The sequence below is a fragment of the Oenanthe melanoleuca genome, chromosome Z (genome assembly GCF_029582105.1).
Source record: "Oenanthe melanoleuca isolate GR-GAL-2019-014 chromosome Z, OMel1.0, whole genome shotgun sequence".
NCBI classification, from domain to species: domain Eukaryota; kingdom Metazoa; phylum Chordata; class Aves; order Passeriformes; family Muscicapidae; genus Oenanthe; species Oenanthe melanoleuca.
Genome location: NC_079362.1, coordinates 32,730,228 through 32,758,226, shown reverse-complemented (window position 1 = coordinate 32,758,226; position 27,999 = coordinate 32,730,228). Strand labels below are relative to the sequence as shown.

Genomic DNA, 27,999 nt, shown 5'->3' with positions numbered 1-27,999 from the left:
ACCACAGATAAATCCTTAGAGTTGGGGATAGGCCACGACACGGAAAACAGAGATACACTGTACTGCGGAGATTTTTCAGCCAAAAAGGGGGAAAAGTCAAAGGACTCATATCACAAAATGACCAAAGTGCTTATAAAATGGAGGATTTTGAAACAGGAACCTTGCAGTGTTTAGAAAGTTCTCACTTATCACAAAAAATTTTAACAGAAACTTTATTTGGCCTTGAGGGTTGGAAAAGAAGGAAAGCAGGCAAGATGCAGCTTGGTCGAATCAGTAAATCTTAAAATAAGAGATGTTTATCATAATGAAAGAAAGTTCATGACATCTCTACATCAGCTTATTACTTACAAACACTTAGCAGCAACCTCTTTGAGGAATCCTCCTGTTTACATACCAATGCTAAGCAATCTTTTCAGTATCATATCTTAGCCATAAGCTAGAAAAGAAAACTTCTCAGGTTACATAGCAAAAGCCTGTAGCCACCACAATGATTTCAGATACATTAAAGTGTAACTGGCACTGGCAAGTTTGACAGCTCTCCAAATTTTATGAAATGCCTCAGCTATGTATCTAAGTTGACAGTGCTCCTGACACTATACACACACACAAACAACCCAAACCAAACACCAAAAACACATGTGCTCATGTGTGAGCCAGTTGTAAGTTTTCAACAGAAGAAGCTGTCAATCTCTGTTAGATATGCTGAAACAATTTTAGTATTATTGCCAGTTTACCTCACGGCCACTTTCTTCTAAACTGCCTTGGCTGAACTACATCTTGGATAACAATCCCACAGTGTGTAGGACAGTCTCAGAGGAGGTTTGTGGGAAATTTCTGGTAGAGCAATAGTTCTACAATTACAGTAGGTTGCAAACACTGCTAAAGTGCAAAAATCAATTTTGAGAGGCCAGTACTTGGCCTCTAGTCGTTTGTTTAGTTTTGCTCAAGTTGCCACTACTGTGGCTGTCTCAAAATAACAGCACAGTCGCCTTCTAAAGTGGTAGGAAGTCAAAGCTCACCCAGCTGTTTAAAATCCTGAACAAAAATTATTTAGGAAGCCATGTGATGACACTTTCAGAGAGGTGAAAAATAAACAAGAATTACAACCTGAGCTAAAGCCTAACAACAGAAATAAGTATTGGCAAAATATTAAAAAATAAACCAAAACATATTCAAAGGTAAGCAGCTTGTTCCAGCTTAAACACAGCAGAAGAGAAATCACAGGCATGAAAAAGCCTAAGAGATATTCTCCTTAATTAAAATCATGAGTTGGCATAGGGAGGAGCACTTTTTTCTCACCCTATACCCATCTGAACAAACATTCAGTTTAGACCAAACAGGTTCTCAGACTTGCAGAAAGCCTTATCTATTCAAAACACAGACAAACCAGTTTAAATACTTCTGTATGAATGTTAAGCAAGCAATCTGGGAAGCTAAACCAGTTCTAAAGAACAGCCAGCTTCTCTGCCATAATGGGAAATGACTGACTTTCTCAGATGTGCATACTGTTATTAAGACAGCTCTGCCCTCCTATCTAAATGAACGGTTTCCCAAGAATCATTATGGGACTTGAGAGACAGCCAAGCAACAAAAACATTTTCTTTACACACAGTCAGTCTCACTGAGAAACAAAAAACTTCACTGCCTCCTCTGCAAGTTTCATGTATCCTGGAATAGTCACCTTTCTCCATTTTTTTTAACTGAGTCTGTTTCAAAGCCACATTCCCACATATATGATGAAACTGTAAAAATAACTCATAACTTCATACACTCATCTAAGAATCAAGCTGACCCATTCAAATGTCATCTAAGATTATTTACTATTTCTGCTAACCAAAAGAGATGCAGCTAGTCTCCTCATTAGGTCAGCATCTGAAAAGTGAAAAGGGACCTGTGTGGCCCATTGCTACAGACAGGACCAGGCTCCACTGGGTACATACAGCTTCAGGACTGCAGATTATAAAGACCGAGCCTCTCACTCAACTTTTCTTTGCCAGTATTAACACACATTAACTTCCTCGTATTGGAACTTTTAATTTCCCCACAAGTGAAAGAGACAGCATGGAAAGCCAAAAGCAAGACAAATGGCCAAAACTTGTCAATAACAAAGACGGGAAAGTTGGCAGGAATGTGAAGGAAAGAGAAACTAGGCAACTTATTCTAGAGCTATATGAAGCACTTCCCCAAGAACCTCTTCCCCAAAATTGTTGCCTTCTATACTTCCCAAGCCACTTGCTCACCTCTAACAAAAAATTCATTTCCCTTACTCATCCCTTTCGACTTTCATTGAGAAATCTAACCTGTTACTCCCCAGGAACTTTATTCATCACCATCAGAACTTCAGTCAGCTCCAGCTTCTCATGAGAAAATGTCTGAAATTTTCTCTTTCTATCCAACAATCAGCTGTATTGCAGAGTTTCATATTCTAGGTATTTACTTGGCAATTTTGAGTATAGGGGGGCAAAAAATCCCAAACCAGCCCCAAACCAAAATCCACTGGTTTCAAACAACTGAGCAATAACTCAGCTACTACAAAAACACAAGTTCCATATCTGTGTTACAGTCATTGCTCAAATTACAGGTAGCTATAAATCCAGGTTTATTGTCCACTACATTTTGGCTGCTCTTTGAGTGACAGCATAATCGAAAGACATTTTTGGAAAAAAACTGCAAACATTAAAGTAATATGAAGTAATTTTTATCATAAGATCACAGAATCATACAATGGTTAGGCCTGGGAAAAAAAACCTTGAAAATCATCTGGTTCCAACCCCCGTGCCATGAGCAGGGACATCTTCAGCTAGACTAGGTTGCTTAGAGCCCCATCCAACCCGGCCTTGAACACCTCTAGGGATAAATATATCACCTCTTAAGTTGATACTGTAAAATACCCGACCTCATCAGTCTGTCTCTCAAGACTCAAGCACCGCTTAAAAACAGAGAAAAACAAACAGGCGGAAATGCAAGTTTCTGATCAGTAAAGGCGGCCTTGCTAGCCAGCGACGGGCGGGTGCGAACAGCGGGGTACTGACATGCTGACAGAAGAGCAGGGACAAGGACCAGAGCCAGGGCCTACAGCTCGCCCGCCCAGCCCGGGCGCACCTGGGGGCGCTCCCGCGCCGGCCCCCGGCCCTTTGTTCCCCCGCTGCAGGGGCAGCGTTCAGGCGGAGCACGGCCCTGCCCGGGCACCCCCGGAGCGCCAAGATAACGCACAAACAAAGCAAGGCCGGGCCGCCGCCGCTCCGCCGACCCCGGCCCGGGCGCGGTGCGGGCCGCGGGGCCTCTATCGCCGGAGCGGAGCCACGGCGGGGCGGGAGCCGCCCGGCGCCGCGGCCCGGAGGCGCGGCCCAGCTCGGTGCGGGCGGGCAGCGCGCACTCACCCAGGTGAGCAGGCTCTCGCCGAGCTCGGCGCGCTCCAGGCTCTCCACGTTGAACATGGCGGGGCTGCGGGGCCGCGGCCGGTCGGTACCGCCGGTCCCGCCCCGCCCCGTCCCGTCCCGGGCCGGGCGGTGGCGCCGACACGTCACCGCGCCCTGACGGACCGGCCGCGCGCCTGCGCCCGGCGGCCGCGGGGCGGGGCGGGGACGCGGCGCGACCCGGCGCCGTCGGGGGGACGCGGCGGGGCGGGGCCGCGGGCCGGCGGCGAGCGGCGTCTGAGGTACCGCGGGGGCGCGGGCGGGCCCGACCGGACCGGGCTGTCCGCCCCTCACAGTCGGCCGGCCGGGGGGTGCTGGGGAGGGCGAGGGAGACGCGAACCGCTCCGTTGCATGCCCGCCGAGGCACCTCGTACACCACCGGGCCCTCGGGTGGGAGGGGTGTGCTGCCCTTACCCGGCTCCGTGTGTGTGTCTGTGTGTCTGTGTGTCCTGGCGCGAAGGAGCTGGTTGGGAGAGTGTCCGGCAGGGCTGGAGCATGGGTCTGTGAGGATGGTGAACTATGCCACAGACTTTATCGAGGTTGGTGTGTAGTGTGGCTTGGCTTCTGGATGGAGTGGCCTCTACAAGGTTTTTCTCTCTTTTTGGAGTAGCAAATGATCTTTCACTCGCAGACGTTCTTCTGTTGGTGAAAGGAGCCGCCCTACAAGGTTTTCCTCCTTTTGGAGTGGGAAATGACCCTACACCCACAGACATACTATAGTCTTAGTATCTAGTGTGGCTTGGCTTGTGTATGTAGCAGCTTTAACTACGTTTTCCTCTGTTTTTGGAGAAGACAACGATGTTAGCTTCCTTTCAACAAAGCTCTGCTGTAGTAAATTTAATGAACAGGCAACCTACCAGCATCTGAAGGGGGTCTGCAGGGAAGCCAGAGAGAGACTCTTCCTTAGGAACTGTAGTGACAAGGAGTAATAGGTTCAAACTTCAAAGAAGGGAAATAGCAGGAAGGAAATTTTTTAATGTCAGGGGTGTTGAGATACTGGAACAAGTTGTCCAAGGAGGTTGTGAATGCCCCAACCCTGGCACTGTTCAAAACCAGTTTGGATAAGACTTGAGCAACCTGGTCTAGTGAGAGGTCCTGTCCCTGTCCATAGCATGGGGATGTTGGGACTGGATGATCTTTAAGGTTCTTTCCAATCTCTCAACATTCTATGATTCTATAAATTACTTGCTTGACACTAGCTGCAAGTGGTGACTGGGAAGAAGGGTAATTAGGTATTGGAATGGGCTGCCCTGGAAGGTGATGGAGTGACAATGGCTGGAGTGAACAATGAGTGTTCAGGGAAAGACTGGACATGACACTTGGTGTCATGGTGTGCTTGACAGTCTTGGATTGGACTTGGTGATCTCGGTGGTCTTTTCCAGCCTCATTGGTTCTGTGTGATTCTTCAGGTGATTCAGTTAATTTTTTATCTCAAAGACAAGTCTGTCTGTGGCCAGAGTGCTCCTGCATCCTTGCTGTGCCCCAGCCAGAGGAGCTCTCATGCTGCAGTCGGGTCACCTGGGGAGTTCGAGTAACTCTTTCTCAGTAGTGTGTTGGATTTTGGACTATTTGAAGTTTGTGATGAGAGGGTGTGGCATCATGATAAGTTCTGCAATTCCCTATCAGTTAACAACGGGCCTGACATGCAACAACATGGAGTAGCAAGCACAGGGCACTGATAACAGTGGAAGGTTATATAAACAGAAAGGGCCACAGATGCAGAAACTGTCACTATTTTCCCCTGTTTTCTCAGAGTTTTTCCATTTTATAAATCAGCAGCATGGACAAAGTCTGAGTGCTCCCTATATGTCAGCTTCTTTTGAACTGGAGAGTATTGTAGAAGCTATGAAAATTTTCAGGTTTTCCCAGGAAAGTGCTTTCACAATGATCTCATTGTAAAATCTGCTGGATAAGTTATAGATCAACTCTTCATTTGAAGATAACTTTCAGTTTCAGAATTAATTTTGTCTTACTACACAACTAGCAACTTCTTGTTCCAAGTTTTAGGCAACATGATTGGTATGTTTGACAAGCAATGCTTTCACATGTACATTGCATTGTATAAGGTTTTCTGTCATATCTTCCTCTATGTCTCATTTCCCACTCTGCTTTGCCTGCTGCCATGAGGTGTAGCTTGTATTTTGTTGACACAAGCAAATGTTGTAATGCTTTTTTGCCTTGCTGTCTATTTTAGATATGAGGTTGTATATGAAAGTAGCGCTTTCTACAGTGAGGAATTCTTGGGCACTTTTCCTAAGAGAGATCTGAAGTCTCCTAATGCTTAGCCAAAGTATTACCATATTCCAGTAAAGATTATTATAACAAAGTGACAATATTTTCTTTTTCTTCCTGTCTGACCAGGAAAGTCATTTATCCAAGCTGAAGGCATTAGCAGGCTCTTTCTCATGCTCTTATTTGCATATGAATTCAGTTTGTTTAGAACTCTCTCCCTTTCAGTATGTTTTGGCCTTGTGAAATAGTGGAAGACTTTGTTGGGAATTATTTAACACAAGTCATATCACCCAGGCAGATACTCAGAATAGTAATGCTAAACAGGCCATTGAATTTATCTTTTTGCTTCAAGCCATTCACATGGTTTTGAGCTCAGGAGAAAAATTATTGTATATGTTTTCTTTTCCTGGTAGAATGGTATATTAATTTTGGGTTATTTTCCCTCACAGCCTTGCACCTGTTGTTTGCAGCTGCATTATTTCAACTTGCAAAGCGTGATTCCATCAGAAAAAGTAGAATATCTGCTTTCTTTCTTCTTGTTTTTTTCTTTTCCTCTGTAGGAAAAATGTGCCTCAGAGACTGCTGACCTCAGACCTTGCAGAAACCTGCTTTATCAGGCAAGTGCCTCAGTTGGTTAGTTCATAAGATATACTCATCGAAATCATTACTTGCCTACTGAAATTGCCCTCTCCTCTCTATTGGTAAGACTGTTCAGGCCTTTTCCATTCTCTTTTGCTAAGAGTATGCATACACTTAAATGTAGTCAGCACAGTCCTGAAAGCAAATGTGGTTTATAGTGAGCATATAACTGGTTATTATACAGCTTAGTTTGACTGTATTTCTTGTACCAGCTGAACTGATTTGTAAACCCAAAGTTGATGCAAACTCATAATAATGATGCATTAACAGACTGCATGAAGTTCTAGTAAGATAATCCCAAGTCAGTTTTAACAGCTTGTCACAGAATGTATCTCACCAATTTATATGTTGTTGTATTAGATTTTTTTAAAAAATCTGTTAGTAAATGTGCCCTTTGGATTTAATCCTACTCATTTTTATAATTTAGGGAGGTACTTAGTACTAGACATTGTTGTGTGGTTCTTTATTCAAGTAAGACTGTGCTCACAAAAATGAAAAGCTAATAAATTGAGTTTCCTCAGAAACACTTTTTCTAGGAAAAAACATCAACCATTTCAATTATTTTTATTTCTATTTTATAATGTTATATTTGCCTACACTGCTTCTTTTAAGTCCAACTTTAGTACACTACGGAACCTGAATAAAACATATCACCTTAGGATTTAGCTAAATTAGGATTTAGACTAGTAAACTCATAGAGTATTCAACACTTTCACTGTTCATCATGTGCAGTTCATGCCTGCGGTTGTTAATTGTTTCTGAATGTAGTCTGGGCATATCTTTGGACACTTAAAGAAAGAAAGCATAAATACCTATAGGATCCATTTTGCTGAGTCAAATCCATTCACAAAGTCCCATTGTCAACCATGGAGAGGGGCCATGACCTGCTACTACCCTGAAATAGGAAGTAATTAGATGGCTTCTGATGAGACAGGTCTCAATTTTTGCCCTACATATAAGAGTTTGACTTTATTTTGGGAAGTTTTGCCTGTTTTTCTCTTAAATGAAGTATGCTAGATTTATGCCCATAGTAATTTCAGTATAAGCTAATATATGTTCAGGGGGTGTATTACAGAATAAATATGCTCTGTTTCAGTATGTTTAAATTCTTAAAAGTTGGTTTATATTATGGAAAACAGGCCAATCTTATAGGAACTTTCTGATACAGATGAAACCATTTTTTTGTTTGTTTCTCTATGTGGAAGAAAATTTTGAGGGATTAAAGCCTTTTTGTTGTTAGAAAAGCGTGAGCTATGGTATTTGACTAGTTGGATATGAATTAGCTTATCCTGGAAAGCAATCTCTACAAATTAAACATTTTTTTCAAAGGCCAGGGGTGCTTTGCAGATAAAAGTCAGCTGGCAGAAGGAATTGTGTGTTCTGGCTTGCACACTAGCTCGCCATCACTCTCTTAACTTTATAACTTTTTTCAAGATCTGATGGTGGCTGCCAATATGCATCAACAGGAAAACACGCAAAACAAAACTGAAATAAATGAAATCCCAAAACTCCATTTTTCTCATCCAGTTCACTCCCAGCTCATCCCATAAAGGGCACATTGTTATCCAAATTACCTTTAAATTTGTTGAGCAAATTGCACCATGCTCACAAAGTCAATACAGTAAGGTTAATAACTTGTTTCTTACTGTTTACTTCTCAGACATTAAGAGAGCCTCTTACTTCTTTTTTACTGTGCTTGCACATTCCTTTGGTAGTGGGTCCTAAAAATCTCTTGGTTTTGAGAGTGTATTATCATATGGCATTTCCCTGATAAATTCAGAAAAGTTCAAATACTTGAGAAAACTATGGGGAAAATTCTGACTTTGGATAGCTGTTTAACATATCACAGTAGAGACTAGATTGTTTTTCATGTCGTTATGAGTCATGGCATAGGGTATTGTTGTAGCTGTGCTTTATGTTGAACATTGAAAGTCCTAATAATACTTTTCAGACCTGAAAAATTAAGAAATAGTACATCTACACTGATGTATGCCTTCACTCCCTCACACTTAAATGTTATCTGTATGAATTTCCAAGAATAAAAGATATTGTACTTGCAGTATTGCTCATTATAGCTCAATTTTTTTACTTAAATCTGTACGTATTGCTCATACATAACCACAGAGGGTAAATATAGTTTTTAAAAGATCTGTAGATTTTTATCTAAAATGTAAAAAAAATGTTAGTGTTACTTTCTGTCAGTGATCACTCTAAGGAAAGTTCATAAAAACAAGATGATTTTCTGTACAGATGATTAATTGCTAAAAAATCTACAAATAAAACTCTATTATTTTGCAAACAGTAAATTGCATTCCTTTCTATTGCAAAACCTTTTGTAGACAATTTATTCTGAGGTTGTTTACACTCTCTAGCCATCAAGAACCCTCATAGAGATAAACCTGATCCCAGTCTACTGGGATGCAATGTCAAGCTGTAACTTATCTAGCCGTAATGGAATGAAGGAGTAACTCCTTGTCTTTTTCGCCTTTTCCTGAGTTATTTTATTTGAAGCAAGTAGTCTGAAGATAAGATGAAAGAAATCTGTGATTTAGGACTTTAACTTTGGTGGTGTTGTTTTTAATGTAGGAAAAAGGCCCAGCATTTTTGTCAGTTTATAAAAGTTTGTGGTTGATATTTTTAACATTCTGAATAAATTCCAGTTTTGGTATGAGATATTACTTTGTTTTCATCCTGTCATTGGAACACAGAATGGAGTTATGCCTGCATTTAAGAAAGCCATCCATGTGAAATGGCTGAAAAAAGTATTGAGTATAACCAGAAATAATTTCTCAGAATTTAATCTATTTTCAATTACTGCCTTTTTTCCCCCCTGAAGTAATCTTATGCAGTTGGTACTTTCCTCAGAACTAGTGTAGACAGGAATTAATTTGCTATATTAAGAAATAGATTCAGAGCAAAAAAATTAAAAAAAAAAAAAGAAACAAGGTAACACAAACCTACAGAAAAGAAAAAAAGTAAAACTTTCAAGTAATTTAATGTCTGAAAAGCCTGTGATGTAGAACCCAGATCTGAAAATAGTAATATGAGGAAAAATTTGATGAAATGTTGTTATTTTTTCATAACTGGGAAAATGTAATGGATCAATGGATGGAATTTAGTATGAACTATACTAACTTGCTCTTGAATTGCATCAAATTATTAACGATGACTATTTTAGGAATGATTGGATATATGTGATAAATTCTGGTTCTGGAAGTTTTCTCTGGCACACACTTGGTCTTTATTAAGACTGGCTGTCTCTGCCATGTAATGAGTCTTCATTATACGATCTAAGAGTAAATCTCCTACAGCTTGCTTCTTAGTTGCACCAGCTGAAAGAACAACACTTACTAAACACATGCACTGTGAGGTGAGATTTCTTAGAAGCTATTTTTAGTTACCTAGCCTATCATACATTCAAACCACTGCAGATCACTCTTTAGCTGTTGTGGTTGCACTTGAAGAAACATGAACTGCCAGCCTCCAATTCTGGGTATTTTGTTTGAGAACATTCAAGATAGCCTTGAAATCACAAAATTCCTTCCTCCTTCGGACATTTTTTCTATTAGTTTTCATTGTATACATTGCTTTTTTAACATGCTATCTCAGAGATAGAAGGAGGAAATTGTTACTGAGGCATAAATTCAGAGAAAGTATGTAATGGTTCTTTTGAAGAGATACCTTCTGTTTGTAGTACCTAGTCTACAAAAGTCTTGTCAGCTTTCCTGTGCAATGATTTTATTCAGAAAAAGTGCTGGAAGTAATAAGAAAAATATACGCAGCACTTGTTGGCTGTCCAGAAACAGCAAGTAAATTAAAATATGAACAACATGAGCATTAAGCATTGATAGTTTGTCTTCTCTAGAATTCAGTGATAGAAGCAGCTGAGAGTGAGACTGGAGCAGAGATTCCACTGCCCTCTATATAGTCTTTGCAGTATGGTTATATGAGTGAAGACAGAGTATCTCAGGGTGTTTATATGGAGAGAAAGACTGTGTAATAATTTCTCTTGGACACTGCTTATGTCAAAGAGGTTCTTGAGAAAGTCATATGTTTTAAAATGAAGGGCTGAAGTAGACAAAGTAACTGGCATTATGTCCGAGAAGGAAGAGAACGTGAGGATCTGTGTATTTAATTTTGATGTTCTGATTCTAACTTTGGCACTTTAGTTTGGTATTTCAAGAAAGGCGAGAGAGCAGAAATGAAGGCAAGCAGATTCAGTGAGTTCTGTTAATGGTAGGCAGATAAGAATTTTGAATGCTGTTGCAAGGAACATACAGGGACAGAAGAGCTGGAGTTGTCTTGAACGCTGTTCAGGGAAGCTGATTTAAATTGGTGTGTTATTTATAATTCATGTGTTGTTTTCAAAGTGCATCAAGCAAGCAGTAACGGATGAAGTTCAGGTATTAGTGTAAGGAACACTTGCCTTCCAAAGGTACAGTTAAATCATCTATATATATCTGACACAATAGGTATTTCTGAAAAAAAAACAAAATACAAGAAAACCCTGTAATTCATAATGGGATGTAGCTGGTAGATTGGTATATTCTAACAGAACTCGTGTGGAACAATGAGGTAGTTATACCAGTTCCTTGCTGATTACTTCTGGTTTTGTTCTGAGTGGGTCAGCCCAGAAAAAAACCAGAGGGACAGAGTAAAAATTAGTTGACTGATAATGATACTTAAGGAGGAAAAACATACAAATTGAAGATATCAGCATGCACAGTTCTGGAAAATAATTGTCTCAGAATGGTACAGTGTAAGAAAGAGAAGCTTCTTCAGGACTGGATATGCAAAGAAATTAAGTATACAGGCAGGTTGAGCTTAGGGAGGCATCACAGCACACCTACCAGTCCAGATCCTCAGCACCAGGGAACCACTGCTCAGAAGAATTTCACAACATCATAACCTCTTGACTTTAGCTATAGGAAGGTAATTTTGTAACTAGCTATGCAGAGAAATGCTCTAACTCCTTGTATAGGCCCATGTTCCTATGTAGGGCTTTTCACAAAGATATGGTATTTTATTCATTAGTATATGTAAAACGTGTGTAAACATTGACCTACTTTAGACATGCCTGTTTATGAGTCACTGGTGTTCCACCTTTGAAAGAAGTTACTCTTTCTAAATACTGTGACAGAGTTGCTTGTTAAAAGGTGTAATTAGCAAAAAAAATTACTATAGTTACAGAAATAATAGTCTCAATTCAGATTGGCACACTTGTGGTAACTCAGTTTATTGTTTCACTTCATATATGCTTCATTATTCCATTTTACTTTTCACAGTGAATGCCCAAAAACATGACAATGATTAATGAAATCTCCCCTTGTTCTCCACGAGTTTGCTCTGCTCTTATAGTACTTAAGAATATAACTTACACTTTTTAACAATACTCTTAGAATGTATCAGCTTCTCTTGTATTGTTGCTACAGAAGGCAGCTCCCGCAAATACAAGGAAGTTTGAAAAAAGTTAGTGCTTATACTAGAAATAGTATAATATATGTGGAAGGTGAGAGTAGCTGTCTTAGGAAAAAGGTGATGCTTTTTTATTAGCAATAGACTGACATGTTGAAATCTTGCCAGGGTAGTCATTATAGGTATCCATTAAAATCCTGATGACTTGTGTTTCATTTCAGTTTTGCAATTAATTCAGGACCAGAGGGTGTTTGGTGATACTTGCTAGACAGCAAGGTTTAAATAAAAATGACACATTGAGCCTATGAGGTGTAGTGAAACCCTGATTTGGCTTGCAAGCTGGACCAGGAAACACAGAAAAAGATACCAGTCTTACCTGCCTTCAGAATCCAATACTGGGATTTTATTTCAGCTTCATGGAAAATACTTCAATTGTGTGTGGACAGAGCTTCAGTAAGACTTTTCATGCCATTTGACAGAGTTAGTTTCACCCTTCTGATTTCGTAATATTCACAGCCATCGTTCATTTCACTTCCGGATTGCAACAGCAGTGATTCAGCAGTGGGTTGGAAACTATTTTATGTTGCATGTCTCTAGCTGTAGATTAGTACTGTAGGTTAATAAAATGTTAGCCTTTGTCACTGATAGCTAAAAATGTGAAACCAACATAAAACAAGTGGTCTAATTAGGGAATCCTGATACTATTTTTCTTTCAAATTTTCCACATTTCCAGCTAAAGGAAAACAGAAAACAGAATGCACAGAAAACTCTAAAGAAGTTTAAAATGCATCCTGTCTATCCAAATGAGCATTTAAAACTAAAACAAAAATTCCTTGTTACTTCCTTCATATGAGTGGTGAAAGTTAAGTTTCTGTGTTGGCTTAGCCTACCGGCAATGATGTGGTATGCGATAGCTAAAATTCTTGATAGTGATCTTGATAAGAGTCATTAGAATGTTTTGTTCAGTAAACTCTCCTTAGAATATGGCCAGTTCAGTAATGACCTATTCCTGTGCAATTTATCTTAAAAAGATTTCCAGGTAAACTATCTGACTATTTTTTTTTTTTTTTTCAGTCTTTAAATCATAACACAGTCATTTAAGATTTCATTGCTACTGCATAAGATCTCTATAGCAAACTCAGTGTTTGGTAAAAATGGATGCATTCCTTTGTTTTGTACCACTCTTTTCTCCCAACAATGACTATACTGTTTACATATTATTTGTAGCTGTGTTTAAAATGTCTGTGCACATATGTTTTAATATATGTATATATTTCTTTTTTGCATTTTAGGGCTGTGATGGCCAGTCACCAAGCAGAAGTTCAGAGTTTGAAGCTAGATAATGATTCAGTTATAGAAGGAGTAAGTGACCAGGTACTGGTGGCAGTTGTGCTCAGTTTCACTTTCATTGCTGCTCTGGTATATACGCTTTTAAGGTGAGAATGTGTTGACAGGAATTATTGTTTTTTTATAAAAATCCTAATTTCCTTGACAACTTTGTGCATCAGTACATAAAAACTGTGATTTTGTTACAGTAAGGAAGTGATTGATTGCTTACTATGTTTAAGTAATTGCTTGGCACAGCTAGAATCAAAAGTGGAGTTTAACTCTTCCTTATCTTCAGATAATCAAACTGAGTAGTGTTCATCATTCCTTAAGACTGCGAATCGTTAAATTCACAGTAGTGGCTGCTGTGTTGTATTTGGTTACAAAATACAGATTTGAAGACGACTCCAAGATTAAAATGGTATATTCCTCCAGTGTATGTTCTAGCTGCAGTCTCCTTCCAAGAAAACAAATAAAAAACCCAAATCCAAATAAACTGACTGATTTTTTTTTTTTTTTTTTCAAATAAACATGCTGTAAAACACTGGACTTCAATATGCATTCCATACAGGAAAATGTTCGGTTCAAAATTCAATAATTTAATGATCAAGTTATCAAAGCTTATTTTAATTTCAGAGTTTTTCTTTGCATCCTAACAAATATCTTGGCCTATGTGTTTTGGGAAAATGGGTCTAAGCTTCAGACTGGCTTATTTCGATTTATTTTATTTTATTTTATTTTATTTTATTTTATTTTATTTTATTTTATTTTATTTTATTTTATTTTATTTTATTTTATTTTATTTTATTTTATTTTATTTTATTTTATTTTATGTGTGTAAACTTCTGAACACAGAACAATTTTCAAAACCAAGGGAACTCAGTTTTAATGACGCTGTGGCATCATGGAACTTACTGAAGAGGATATGTCTACATGAGAAATATTGCTGAGGTAGAGTTACTTGAGAACAAGCTATAAAATAAACTATAGGTGGAAAAACTTGATTGGACTGCAAGGCAATGCTGCTGTTCAGAACCAGGAGATCAATGGAATCTTAAGAAGTATGTTCACTTCACCTTGCCTTTTTTTTTTCCCAAAGCTGTTCAGTTACTCAATGTGCTTTAAGAATGCCTCTTTTTCATCTGCTCTGATTTCTCTGCCCTTCATATTGACATTTTTGGCAGTTGTGACTTTAATTTTAAGTGTTTAGTTTGAAATGTAACACTTTATTTTTGAACCCTAGAAAGTCGAGTAAGAAACATTAAAGAAAAAGTGAGTGGAACAAGGGTCAGCAGCTAGCAAGAGTAGCAGGAGTTCAGTCAGAATTAAGTTCAGGGAGATGATGCATCAATTATGAAGCGTTACTTAGGGAGGAAGATAAGGCTAGTTATTGATTGTGGCTGCAGTGTAATGAGGTAGGTAAAAAGTTTGTGAATCCTGTTACATACCTTGGTCATTTATTTTCTGGAGGGGCAAGGAAACTAAAACCACAGAACTTCCAGACTTTGGAGATCTGCACTGTATGATTCATAGCCAGTGACAGGACTTGAGGAAACACATGAAGTTGAGTCAGAGGAAATTTAGTTTAGATATCAGAAAAAATTTTTTCACCCAGAAGATGGTTGAACATTGGAACAGGCTCCCCAGGAAAATCTCAGCCTGACAAGAGTTGAAGATGTGTTTGGGCAATACTTACACGCATATGTGTCTTGAGGTGTCCATGTAGGGCCAGGAGTTGAACTCAGTGATCCTGATGGGTCCCTTCCAATTTGGCATGTTCTGTATTCTATGACTGATAGAAAGTCTTACGAGTATGCTCTTAGGTCCCTGCACAGCCTTCTGGTACTTTTTGAAATTGTCTGTATTCAGCATCACTCTTCATCCCTTTGTATTGTTGCCATCAAAATCTGCACAGTATGCTAGAAAGCCTGTATAATACAAAAATTATTACTTTTTATTTATTTAGCACTGAGGGGGAAGTGAGGGAGAAAAAGAGTATTTTATTTTTCTTCTCCAGTTACCTTAGACAGTACAGTGGTCTTTGCGTTCCTTATATGGTGTTCATTACCCCACTTTTCTTTTTGGCCTTTCTTGATTCTGTAGCAACAGAACTGAAATACTTAAGCTGGATAGGAGCAGGTCATGGGTGAATATACAGGAAAGAAAGCTTATTGCAGGAGCTGAATAAAAAGGGAAATGAGGAGCAAGGAGTATGTGTTGCAGTAGATTTTAAGGGGCAGAAGCAGAATACAGAGAGAGAGAGCTATTAAGGGATTTAATAGTTGCACTTGTTTCCAGGTGAAAGAACTGAATGAAGCATCACATCAAGGCTTCATTCATGCTTCTGGTGGAGAAACTTACAAGCCATAATTAACATATGCAACAAGTTGCAGATGTGTAGTTCAGGCACTATATGATACTTTTGTGAAGCCTGTATGCTTTTGAGTTATAAATTTTGATAAAATGAAGTCAGATTTTTTCCATCATCTTTTAAGCTGGTGAGTAGGTTGTCACATCAGATATTAAATTGTGAAAATTCAGTGTATTCAGCAAATTAAAGGAAGCTTGACCCTTTAATTTCCTACAAGTGATTTGTTCTAGATGACTTACTTGTTCCATGTTTATGGGTCCACAGGTTTCGATCTTTTTTATCTCATTTTTCTGTCCATCATATGGTTTGATTATAAGACCAAGTCACAATTTTCAGCAGAAGTGAGATCTTAGTCCTTGGAAATTCACTGTGTCTGTCACTGCACAGTGATGCACCAGTCCCCTTAAGTACTGTTCCTCTCTTTACTTGTGTGAGACTGCACACTGCATGAGTAGGCAGTCTTCTTCCTTCCAATAATAATAGTTTGGTGGGGCCCTCTGTGGTACATGGTACAACTTTTCCACATAATGGGATCTTTTTCCTCAAGTTTTGGCATGCTAGTATTCAGAAATGAGGAAACAAAAGACCTTTGCCTCTAACTTTATTTCTTTCTGGCTTGTGTTTGATAATGCTTTTAATTACATGGTACCATATTGGTTTTCATTTATTTCAGTTATCCTCTCACAATAATTGCATGACAGAAGTTATGAATTTGTTATGTCTTGAGCTCTGCCTGTCCCTTCCTCAACATTTCATGGTTTCCAGCTACCTCACCATCTTACACATAAGTGACAGTACATGCTGTCACCTCTGCAGGCTCTGCAAATGCTCTCATGATTTCATCATAGTATGTGATACCAGGGTAAGGTCATATAAATGAACACTTTCAGTAGCAAATTTGCAGATAGTTGTTTATGGAGAAATCAGAATAAACTGTCTTACAATTCACACCTTCCACTTGTGTGTATATGTCAAATTGAACCTCGATATATATCAAACATTCTGGCAAACTGAAGATGTGAAATATGTTAATTTTGTAGCAGTAAAATCGAAAAATATTTCTATACATGTAACATGTATGACAGACAGCATTAACTGAAAGACAATATTGCAGAAGCTTCTAGAGCCATTGAGGAAATTATATAATATAACTTCAACCAAAAAATGTCCTAGAAGTTCAGCCAGTCCAGCCTTCATCTCTAACAGAGGATCAACTTACATGAATATGCCTGCAAGGATATTGCAATGCTGCAACCTGTTTTTTGATTTAACTTTTAGTCAGGGATGGATCAAAATAACCTGAGGTAATTTTGTCTGACTGTGTACACTATGCAGTAGAAATGTGTTTCCACAAGCCTTTGATAACTGGGAAATAATTGCTCATATTTATAGCATGAAATACTTACCCGGTCCGCTTTTCACTCCATGAACAGTCTTCTATATATACTTATATACATTTCTTAAGTCTTTCTCTAATGTTTAAAAAATGTGGGTAGTAGTTCTTATTATCTTCTGAACTTCCTCCAACTTCTCTATGTGTTTCTATGCATTTAGCCCAAAATGGAGAACAGAATCCAGCTGAGATCTCAAGAATGCTGAGCCCAATGTATTGAAGTCCATATTAATTAATAAAGCATAAAAATTCACATTTTTAATATGCTGTTGGCTCATATTTATTGTAGCTTAACACCTCTGATTCTTGTCAGCACATTTTTTATTTCAATTCTGTTCCATTGTGCTTTTGAATTTCAAATTTGTAATATATCCATCCTTCTTTCTTCAGTGTGTCCCTCCCCAATAATTCTTCTTGGCATATCTAATCTGTAGTTTGCTTGTCTGTAGAATCATTCCTTTTTAAAAAAGGAGTGATTTTAAAAGAGTGGTTTCTTTTTATATCCAGTCTGCTGATAGTTACATAAATTCAATATTCTAAATGTAAGTTTGCCTACCCTTTCTTATGCAAATGTCATGTAGCAGATAAAATTGAAGTAATTAGGTGGTTTCAACTTTATGGCCTAGGCAGTGAGTGAAAAATTAGTAATTTATGAGTAGACCAACAAATAAGAAACTAGCAGTGGAGACAAAAATGAAAAATATTTCTGTGTATTTAATAAAAAAAGCTTTTAAGCAACTTCATTTTTTGTAGGTTCATGGCTTAATTTTTTTCTCAGATTAAAATCTAATTTTAACATGATTTAATGGTTGACTGTGGATTCTCTGAAAAATCTTGCTTCTGTACAGCTTTAAGTATCCAAAGTAACTTTACGATCTAGAATAAACTCCTGTTTCCTTAATCACTTATTATCCTTTAAAATCATTCATAACAGGAAAAAAGGATTTTTTGCCCTTTGTTCAAGTTTCATATTTGTTTCAGTGAGTTATTTTTCAGTGTTGGATCACAGAGTTTTTTATTGCTTGTATTTCCTTTCACAGAAATGAACATCAGAACATACATCCAGAAAATCAAGAGCTAGTGCGAGCTCTTCGTCAGCAGCTTCAAACTGATCAGGTGCTGTACTAAGAGTTGGGCATCATTCAGCTCAGTGATGTGGGGTACTGTAGGCTTCTCTGAGTTCTGGAAGAAGATGATCTTGAGAGTTGTGGGAGCTTACTTACTGTACAGAGGCATGCTTGAAATCCATCACGTAATGAGATAATGTAGCCTTTTTTAGTGGATGTATTAACTAATTAAAACTACATTTTGGTTGGTTCTTTTCTCAAATAAGTTTTTGCCACAAGGTGGAGTATGTTAGATTATGCTGTGTGCTTCCTGGAATATTCCTGGGAATTTAAGGGTAAAGGAAAGGAAATCTGGAGTACAGTTTGCTGATATAGGACAAGGTTTAGATGTTTGGACTGATAAACTATGTGTACCAGAGCAATGGCACAGCAACAAAAGCCAGGCAACAGAGTGACAGAGCAAAGCCTTTAGTCACAGGACAGACAGTAGTGGTTTTAAACTGAAAGAAGCTAGGTTGAGATGGATTGTAAGGAAGCAATTCTTTACTGTAAGGGTGGTGAGGCATTGGAACAGGCTGCCCTGTTATGGATGAAGAGAGAAGTTATGGATACCCCATCCCTGGAAATGTTCAAGGCAGAGTTGGATGGGGCTCTCAGCAGCCTGGTCTGGTGAAAGGTGTCCATTCCTAGTGCAGGACAATTGGAACTTAATGATCGTTAAAGGCCCTTCCAGCTCAGACCATTCAATGATTCTATGGCTGCATCCAGTTTGGACAGGTGGAGTCTAGGCCATACTTCTGGAGAATATTGAAAACAGTCTTTCATCATGATACTTCTTGAAATAATGACTGCATATTTATGTGGAAGACAAATATGGCAAAATGGGGAGAAAAACTGTTTCATGATAGTGACATACTCAAGCTGATATTTGTGTTTGGGCTTGGAAATACTAAATGCTGCAGCTGGTAAGCAGCACAGTTCAGTTACCTAGCTCTGGACAGAACTACTCAGGATAATGAAGTAACAATATAGGTCTGAGTTTGTTATTCATGCTCCAGCATGAGTTTAACCTGACTCTGTTTGAAGGACCAAGGAGGTTCTTTCTTTGTGATCTTTCACTGGTTAAAGAAGCACACACTTCTTTAATAGATTAAGGGAAAATAATGGTCCTATCACAAAAACTTGCTTATTGAATCAATGCATTTAAGTATATTTGATTTTTACATGTAAGTATATTTCTGATTTCACATAGTTCTGTGTTTGATCATTAGTCTTATAGTGAATGAGTACCAATTTATTATTATTTTTTAGAACTCACTAGACTTATACAAAATAGTATCTCTAACATTTTGCATTTTCCTGCTGTTCCAGCAGGATGCTTCTGTTGGTGATCGGCATCGCTTCTATACAGATATGTCGTGTCCAGTCTGTTTGCAACAGGCTACATTTCCTATAGAAACAAACTGTGGACATCTCTTCTGTGGTAAGCAAGAAATGTCAAAGATTAAACTAGAACAGAAATACAAACTTTTGGCACTAGCTCAGGCATCCTAATTCAAAACCTTGTTTGCCTCTAAGCGTTTATCATTGCATCTGCAAAATAATTTTTTTTTTATAAATAATTGAGAAAATATATTTATGAATAGTCACTTTAAGAGTTTGCTGCACTGTTTCTATGCTATCAGGAATGAAACTGGTTAATTTTAAAATGACGAAGATTATAATTCTTTCCGGTTTAGTAAAAAACTGAAGAGGTTGAAGGACATTTGGATATGTACCATTTAAAAAAAACTGGTTTAGAAAGAATAAAATACTCTTTATGTCACAGAATTTTTTTTCTTAGAAGTCCTGCAGAATTATGAGTAAGTCCACAGTTGATTAAAGTGTTTGGTTTTCTATTGTTTTTTTTGAGGCTATGTTTATATACAGAAACCCTATGTCACATTTTGCTTCATCTCCTTCAGGTTCCCAGTAGGATTCTTTCACTGCACTCATCTAGTTTTACGAATTTTATAGTGTATACCATGCCTAGCTGTTTAAATTAAAAAACAAGCAAGGTTGGAAAACAGATGAAATACATTTTTATATTTGTGTTCATCTGTTGAAACTGATGATGATAAAGCCAAGTTTTTAGGATGAATTTTACATCTCTTGACATTTTTGTGACTTCTAAATCTTAAAATGGTAAAAAATTTAATTATTTGTTTCTTCACTTAATGATTAAAAATTTGTTGTCTTTTCAGGAAATAATGCCTTAAAATTACTAATTCAGTTGAACCTATTCAGGATTTTTCTCATTAATAGTATTGAATTTGAACATGTTATCTTGGTATCTTCAGTGAATGCTGTACACAAAATTACATCAGATGTAGATTTAACATAACTGCTTGTATATACTTTCTGTTGTTTCCCTTGGTGTGTAACATAAAATTTCAGGCAATGCATTTTTCATCTCAGGAGTTTAAATGTGCATACCTTGCCTTCACCAGGTTCCTGCATTATTGCCTACTGGAGGTATGGCTCATGGCTGGGTGCCATCCGCTGTCCAATCTGCAGACAGACGGTAGGTAATGTTTTAAGTCATCATGGACCCGTCAGTTTGGCTGTCTAGGATAGCGTGCCACAAGGCACTTACATGTGAGCTGCAATAGTGAGGCTGGCAGATAAAGAAGTCTGAGAAACTGACAGAATATAGAGGGATATGTGAGACAGGAATGGTGGTCATTCAGTTTTTCCAAACTTCTTGCTTCGACAGATGGCTCAAAAATTCAGATTGTTCCTGCAACTCAAACATAAGTGAATTGTGCTGATAACTCAGCTGTTTTGCTGTGAAGAGTTTATGAAAACAGAAAATTGTGAGATTTTAACTATGATTCTTTCATGCTTTCTGTTCAGGATGTTGTTTAACTTCTTTTACCAGAACTTGCATCTGAAAGGTCTGGCTGTTGTGGCAGACTGCCAGTAGCAGCACACTACTGGTTCCTGAGAAATAGCTTCTCCCTTCCCTCTGTCTTTATCAAAAGACCTATCCATGTAAATTTCTTATTTTGACCCTATTTTTAAATTGTACATATTATTAATTTCATCTTTGTAGAGCAAGCATTAACTTACTTCCTACGCAACTTACTTACATTGTCAGTTTGAAATATGTTCCTGCAACTCATTAAGGCTTAGGATCTCTTGAGTCTGATAGTGTATGTTTTAACAGAAGTACATCTTTATTTTAGCAATGCACAAACTACTGAGCTAGGGATTTCTAATTAATTATATAATTCATGCCCTTGCCCTCTCTATTATATCCTGCTTTCGTTGTTTGTATTAGCAGGACAAATGACTGTAAGACAGCTGAAGGAAAGAAAAATAGATGTGGCTGGAGGAAGAAGGAGTAGGTTTAGAGTTTAGTCAGTGAGGAAAAAGACACAAATAATAAAGATGGGGAAGGTGGAAAAGGGGAAAATAAGTGATTTTTTTTAGTGTCTTTCCTTATATATTTTTTCATTTACCTTTCTGTGAGTAACAGGTATATTAGGTGGCACTGTTTGCATGGTTATGTATTCATTCTCACACTGGTGTATACATGGGAAAGGGAAAGATGTATATATGAACATGAGTCATGAAGAGGTTTCTGATAGGACCAGAAGCTGAATATAGATTTGCTCATGCTCTCCTTCCTAAACATGACTGGCACACAGATTTGTATGTAGTCGCCAGATATAGAGGAAGCTTCTGAAGACACTAATGTTTTCAAGTGCTATGCCTTCCCTGTTTCCTATGATAATCTGCATTTTATACCTGTATGTTGCTTCCAAATAGAAGTCTCAAGTTTGCAGCAACTCCTGTGCAGAAAGATAATGTATAAGGTCATATTCACATATGTTATTTCTCTATGTTGCATGGAAGTTAACCCAAGAACAGAGCAAAATTCTCTGTCCTTATGAAAGAGCTGAAGGTTAATAACTTTTCTGTTATTTTATCTCAGTATGAAGATCCACATGCAAAACTGTAACTTTGCGGAATGTATGTTGTCATGCAAAGCAATTCTAAGTATAGAAAAATAAATGATTGCTATTTTCAATTTAGCAAACAAATTTAAATTAATTTGGTAAATAAACTTTGTTCTCCAAATCATCTGTCCCACTTTATGAAGCATAAAGCATTTAGATGTTCAGAAAAATCATATGAGCCTCTCTTGAAAGGAAGGTTATTTTGCACTTTTTTAACAATCTCTTTAAAAATTAATATTCTGTAATGAGCTGTAAGTAATTAATTAGTCAAAATTAAATGGCAGTATCAATGCTAATATTTTTCAGTTTATTCTCCTATTAACTATTCAACTAAAACAAAGTTTTTTCTATGTAGTTAACTACTGAAAATGACTGTTATGCAGTGTAACATAATCTCCCTGCTGTGCCTAGGTAACACTGTTCTTACCACTCTTTGGTGAAGATCAGCAGGGTGCAGCCCAAGTGTTTCAAGATGTTAATGATTACAATCGAAGATTCTCAGGACAGCCCAGATCGGTAAGTTTTGGGTAAATTTGGGTGGAAGTCAATGATGTCAGGAGAGTTTGAGAGCAGTATTTTTGTAGTTTTGTTTTATCCCTTTTTTTTTTTTTTTCCCCTGGGATATGGATTTTCTCTTCCTGATGCTTAAGGCCTAGGCAACTTTTCTTTAGGAAATTCGTGTTGAAATGGTTTGATCAAACCCAAGACCTCAAAATTATTTATTTGTCATTTATGAAAATGTGTGGAAACTTGCTTTTTTGTTGTGAGAATCTAGTAAGTCTTGAGTTTTCTCAAGTGTTAAGTTGGTTTTGAGATATGAGTCATTATTTGAAAGGATCAATAATTAGTCAGTAAAAGTACTTAATGAAATACATGACCTGCAGGGAAGAATATTCACTTCATTGATCTCTTTACACTGATTAGAAGACTGAAATTCTACTCTGTGCCTTTCTGCTCAAACAGCTATATGCTCTCTTGTTTTCTAAATATTTACCCTAGATTATATTATAGTCTTTATTCTCCTCGTTGAGTCAAGAAACACAGATTTTTTTTTTCAGTAAATATCTAAGGGTGGTCAAAATTCTACAAATCTTAGGAAATCAGCCTTGTGAGCCCATGTCCTGTATGCATATCCTGTTTTGCAAGGTGAAATGCGCACACATCCTATTAATAACCTCCCTGCTTGTCTTCATTTGTAATGGGATTTCGATACAGCAAGAAGACATTAGCAAGAAAAATGTGCAGTACAAAGAGACAGAGGAGGGAGGGGGATTTTTCTGAACCACAAAATGTATGGGTTTTGTCCAGAAATGATTTAAACTACCTTTCAGGCTCCATTAGACATCTCTGCGAGCTGTGTCTAGTCCCCAGTAACCTGTCTGAGGTCATGCCAGAAATCTGCACTAAAGCCCTAATTGGACCAGATAAATTGTCTTTGATTTATATGCAGTGTTACTACATACAAAATTTCTTTCTCAAAAACTCTTTCAGCTATGGCAATAACTCATTGTAATGGTGTTAAACAGTTCTATGTAGAAACTGTGTACCATTAAAGGGAACCAGGATAAAAAAAGTTTTAAAGTTTACCCCTCTCTACTAGTCTCTACAAAAAACGTAAATATTTTCTATTGAGCTGACTCTTACTAAACTGGCAGAATAATAGTAGCAAAATGGAAAGGAGCCAGGAATGGATTCATTTAAAGATTCTTTAGTTTACTTTGAATCTTCATCCATCCTTTGGAAACTTGTGTGAATCACTGGTTATACACCAGGAGAAGCAGTATTATGTTTCTGAAAAACTGTAATCTCCGCACTTATTCTACTTTACCCATTAGGTTTTCTCTTATAATCCTTGTTTTCTTGCATTCTCATCAATATTTCGCTCCAGTTAACCTGTTTGCTGTTTCTCACTTTCCCAGTCATTTTTTCCTTCCTCTAGTATTCATTGCTTTTCCTTCATAATAGATGCAGGTATATTTTCTAGTGATGTGAGTTAAGTGTATGCTTCTCATTGTAGAGTAACATAGTTTGTCTGTTTCTTGAAAACATACATTCTAAATCTGACTTTCTACCCAGTAAAACTAAACTCATTAAATCTTCCCAGATTTGTTTTAATTCCTATAAACTAACAGATTCTAAGACATAGTAGTAGAAACTTCAGTTTAGCATGGATGATTTGCTAAGGCAAAATACTAACTTTTGTGTTCTTTCTTTATAGATTATGGAAAGAATTATGGATCTCCCCACTTTATTGCGACATGCTTTCAGGGAGATGTTTTCTGTCGGGGGCCTCTTCTGGATGTTTCGCATCAGAATATTCCTCTGCTTGATTGGAGCCTTGCTGTACCTGGCTTCACCTCTGGATTTTCTTCCTGAAGCTCTGTTCGGAATTCTGGGGTTCTTGGATGATTTCTTTGTAATTTTTCTTCTGCTGATATATATCTCTATCATGTACAGAGAAGTGGTAACACAGCGTCTAAATAGATGAAATGGACAAAAGTGACCTAAAAGCAAAGTCAGTTGTGGAATGTTGTAAAAAGAAAACTATAACGTAAGTATGATATAGCAAGATGCCTGCTTTATCATCTGTATGATTTCAGTAGTAACAATTTCTTAGTTGGTTATGTTATGCAAACATAAAGGGTTAGTATATGGTGATGCTTAACTGGAATCTTTAATTTGTGCATTACATATGCTTCATAAGGATGAGGTTAGTTTTATAATGTTGTAATAAACCTGCTTCATCTACTTCCACCTGATGAACAGCTGTGTGTAATGAAAGCAGGAAACACTTTTTGGTGTGTTGTGGTTTGTGAAAAAGGAGTTCTAGAAAAGTACTTCAAACAATAAGCCTGTTTGTATAATCTAGATGTGTAAGAAAATTCAGAAATTCTTCACAGTATAGTTATCATGGCTAAATTGTTTGATATCTTCCTGTTGTGGGCTAGAGTTTTTTGAAATAAAAGTAGCTTGCTTTGTCTCTGTGGAAGAAGAAACCTAAGGACTGCATTACAGTTATCACCCTGCAGTTTTGCTGTTGTCCACATGCTTCAGAAGAATAAGGATAATACCTTGGTATTGCTTGAACTGCACTATGTACAGTTGCATGCAATTTGTACCATTTTATTTTTATATTTGGGAATATACACACAGTATCTGCTCTACATTGAGAAATCAGTATTATGCACGTCACACTCATCAGTGCTCTATTTTTTTAAGTGAGAGCATGGTTTTTCTCTTCAGGCTTTTTTATTTGGTATGTATATGTCTTAGAAGCAGAGGTTGTGTGCTGCTTTGGGTCAATGCAGTATGTCTGAAATGCAGCTTTGCATTTCTGTAAATGCATTTGGCCAATTGGAGAGGACACTCAAATTCCAAATAGTGGTTGAAAAAAAGAAGTCAGAACTGGATGTTTATACTACATGTACATATACTTGTATGTGTGCAGTGTAGGTGTTTACCCAAATGTACATTCTGAAATATATGTGTACTAAACAACATAGATACTGGGTTGATTTTCAGTTGGAGTTTTCTTGGTTAGTTTGTTGTTTTATTTAGGTGTTGAAAGAAGAGATTCTGAATTACCTTGAAAAATAGGCTGTGATAAAGGACCACAAAAAATCTTGAAAGTGTTTTCAAAAATACCAGGGTATTAATTATCCTTAGAGCTGATTTTTTTTTTCATGTTGAATTTGAGCATAGGCTATCATAGCTATACAAATAATTTGAAAATGCTTTCATTTTGAGCAATGATTGCCACTATAAAGGTCCAGGATATGACAGATCATTGTACTTTTTTGCTAGAGGAATCATAATTGCAATTTAACTTCCGGAGTACTTGAAAGACAGTGAATTAACAGGTGATTCTTTGTCTGTTTACATATATGGAACGAAAGGGACCTTTTCACCGCTTCTGTTTTCCCCTTGCAGGTGTCTTTCCACAGCTTCTAGCACTTAATGCAGAAAGAGGATAGAACTGAAACCTCAGGTGTCAGTCATTGAGGGTGCAGATTTTCCTTCAGTGTCAGTGTTCTAAATGACATTCATTTAAAACTAAATTCATTGATTCTTCATTTGAAAATTTAGTTTTAGAAATCCAAGGACATTTTACAAATGAACTGGAAAGCTAAACTTTTCTTTGTTGCTGTTTGTTAGAGATGGGTAAGAAGAGAAAAGGGAAGTGAAGCAAGGTTGGGAGGAAGAGAGCTAGAGAGAAAATGATATTTTTGGAAGCAAATGCTAACTAACTTTGTTTGAGCATCTTGGTTGAGCTTTTCCCATTGTGTTGGCATTGCTAATGTATGATGATGTTTTAGTGGCTACCTCAGTTAAAACTCTTTAAGGTATTATTGAATAAGGGTGAGATATTCATAAGCTGTTAGATGTATTTACAAAGCAAGATAGTAGTGTAGGATGTTATGTAAGACAGGATTTCACAGTTTTGCTGTATTTTTTGTTGTTTTAGGGTTTTCTTTCCCAAGAAATCTAGCTGAAAGCAAACCCCAATTTTTTATTTTTTTTTTTGACTGAGTAAATTTAAAACCCTCTTTTCTCCTGGAGTTTAAGTTGTAGGTCTGTTTAGAGAAGAGTGTGAACTGCTCTTGTAGCATAATTGGAGTTTGTTAATGGAATTTGTTGATCTAGTACCTCATCCATACTTTTATCCTATGATACTAATTTTCCCATGACTCTCTAAATCCAGAGTGTATATAGGTGCACATGAAGCTACTTACTGACTGGTTTTCTTTGAACTTCCCAATTCCATGTGCTACTTCGAAGTTCATGTGGAAATTCCCCATCCCATCTAAGAGGATCCTATGTATCTGAAATCATACACAAACCACATCTGAGAGACTATATGAAGTTTACCCATGTTCTTTTTCTTCAGTACATTTCTGATAGCCAGAAGGGTTTCACTCAGATGCATCTGCTTACTTTTAAGTACTGAGTAACACTGTAATCATAAATTCAACACATTAAATGCTTGACAGAATTAGGACTGTTCTTTTCAGTGATATGTGTGCTTACTTTTGGACATTCTTTTTTGGTCATGCAAGCTAATGATAAACAGTATTATGACTTGTTCAGGCTTTTTTGTGTAATGCAGAGATGCATCTGTCCTGCAACATCTGGCCACTGCTCCATTCCACAAATCTGAAATAGCTATAAGTTAGCTGTCTTGGGTACTTATTTTAAGCTTAAACTAAGCTCTAGAACTCCCAAGAAGCTGGAGAATAAAATATGAGCGTGTAGTATTCCTGAACTGTGTGCTGCCAAGTTGTTCTGGCAGCAGTGTGAGGGGTAAGGGTTAGGGCTGAGCACTGGCTTCAGAATGTAGAGGAAATACGTGGTGCTGTGTGCAGAGTAACTGAAATATTTCTGTGGTTTTGTCTCCTGAGATGGGGCAGGCTTGTCACTAAGGGAGAAAAATTTAAAAAAGGAAAACTATGGCAGGAAGATGTCATGGGGATAAAACACAATTCTTAAAAGATCACATGGGCACCAGAAGCTATGTGAAATATTTGATTGTTCTAGCAATATTAACAAAGAGGAAAACAAAAATTATACTTAATAGCTCTTGCAAAATAACTTGTAGCATCTTGAGGCCTAATGATCGTCGCTGTATAGAGCGATCCATTTCTGTGCTGTTTGTGTGCCACACCATTTATGTCTGTGAGGATCAGACAGAACGGTGTGGTTTGGGGATACAATTTTGCCGTAAGTTTCATAGAACTGTAGCAGTATGTTACACTAGATTTTTAAGACAAAAGAATTTAAAACTACTTGTTGTTACTTTTAATGATAATAAATTGCTGTTAAAGAGATTCTCTTGAATTATCTTATTTTATTGACTATCTGGATGCAATATTGTTTTATTTCCTCTTTTTCTACTTCCATGCATTAAAGTTGTAAGTGTGGCCGACCCTTGAGAGGAAGAGAGTGCTCAAGATTTGTAGGTGCTCATGGTCAAAAGGAATGACAAAAATCAGAGGGTCCACAAAAACTCACAAGGTTCTGTTAGTAAATTATGTACTTGGTATGGAATTTGGTATAAGTTAGGACCTGATCTCCTCTATGAACACACAGCAGTGGGTTTTGAACAGAGGGGTGGGGTGAAAGGGGAGAGAGAAAAACA

The 27,999-nt window shown here is 37.6% G+C and overlaps 2 protein-coding genes across 8 annotated transcripts in view; one reads left to right on the top strand and one right to left on the bottom strand.

Moving 5' to 3' along the window:
• HOOK3 (hook microtubule tethering protein 3) overlaps positions 1–3,538 on the bottom strand; it is an 84,519-nt gene extending 80,981 nt beyond the window's left edge. Inside the window, exon 1 of one of the 2 annotated variants that reach the window (XM_056514639.1) lies at positions 3,381–3,538. In XM_056514639.1, coding sequence (XP_056370614.1) covers positions 3,381–3,437 — 57 coding nt within the window. In that variant the 5' untranslated portion in view covers positions 3,438–3,538. The remainder of the gene's footprint in view (positions 1–3,380) is intronic. The other variant, XM_056514638.1, reaches the window with a different exon arrangement.
• Positions 3,539–3,586: 48 nt separating this feature from the next.
• RNF170 (ring finger protein 170) lies at positions 3,587–27,688 on the top strand. Of its 6 annotated transcripts, none has more exons than XM_056514633.1 (8): positions 3,587–3,658; positions 6,209–6,265; positions 12,995–13,138; positions 17,833–17,908; positions 19,234–19,342; positions 20,349–20,422; positions 22,275–22,379; positions 24,082–27,688. In XM_056514633.1, the coding sequence occupies exons 3-8, from the start codon at positions 13,002–13,004 to the stop codon at positions 24,349–24,351; spliced, it is 771 nt and encodes a 256-aa protein (XP_056370608.1). In that variant the 5' UTR covers positions 3,587–3,658; positions 6,209–6,265; positions 12,995–13,001; the 3' UTR covers positions 24,352–27,688. The 6 variants fall into 6 exon arrangements, with proteins under 6 accessions (XP_056370608.1, XP_056370606.1, XP_056370607.1 ...); XM_056514631.1 differs by having other exon boundaries at positions 19,231–19,342; XM_056514632.1 differs by lacking the exon at positions 3,587–3,658 and adding an exon at positions 3,670–3,806 and having other exon boundaries at positions 19,231–19,342.
• Positions 27,689–27,999: the final 311 nt, after the last annotated feature.

Excerpts from the sequence above, each read along its gene's own strand:
- RNF170 (XM_056514631.1), top strand. The coding sequence starts at position 13,002 with ATGGCCAGTCACCAAGCAGAAGTTCAGAGTTTGAAGCTAGATAATGAT. Across the intron at positions 13,139-17,832 it reads CTGGTATATACGCTTTTAAG|AAATGAACATCAGAACATAC; the intron begins GTGAGAATGTGT and ends TTCCTTTCACAG. Across the intron at positions 20,423-22,274 it reads GTCCAATCTGCAGACAGACG|GTAACACTGTTCTTACCACT; the intron begins GTAGGTAATGTT and ends TGCTGTGCCTAG.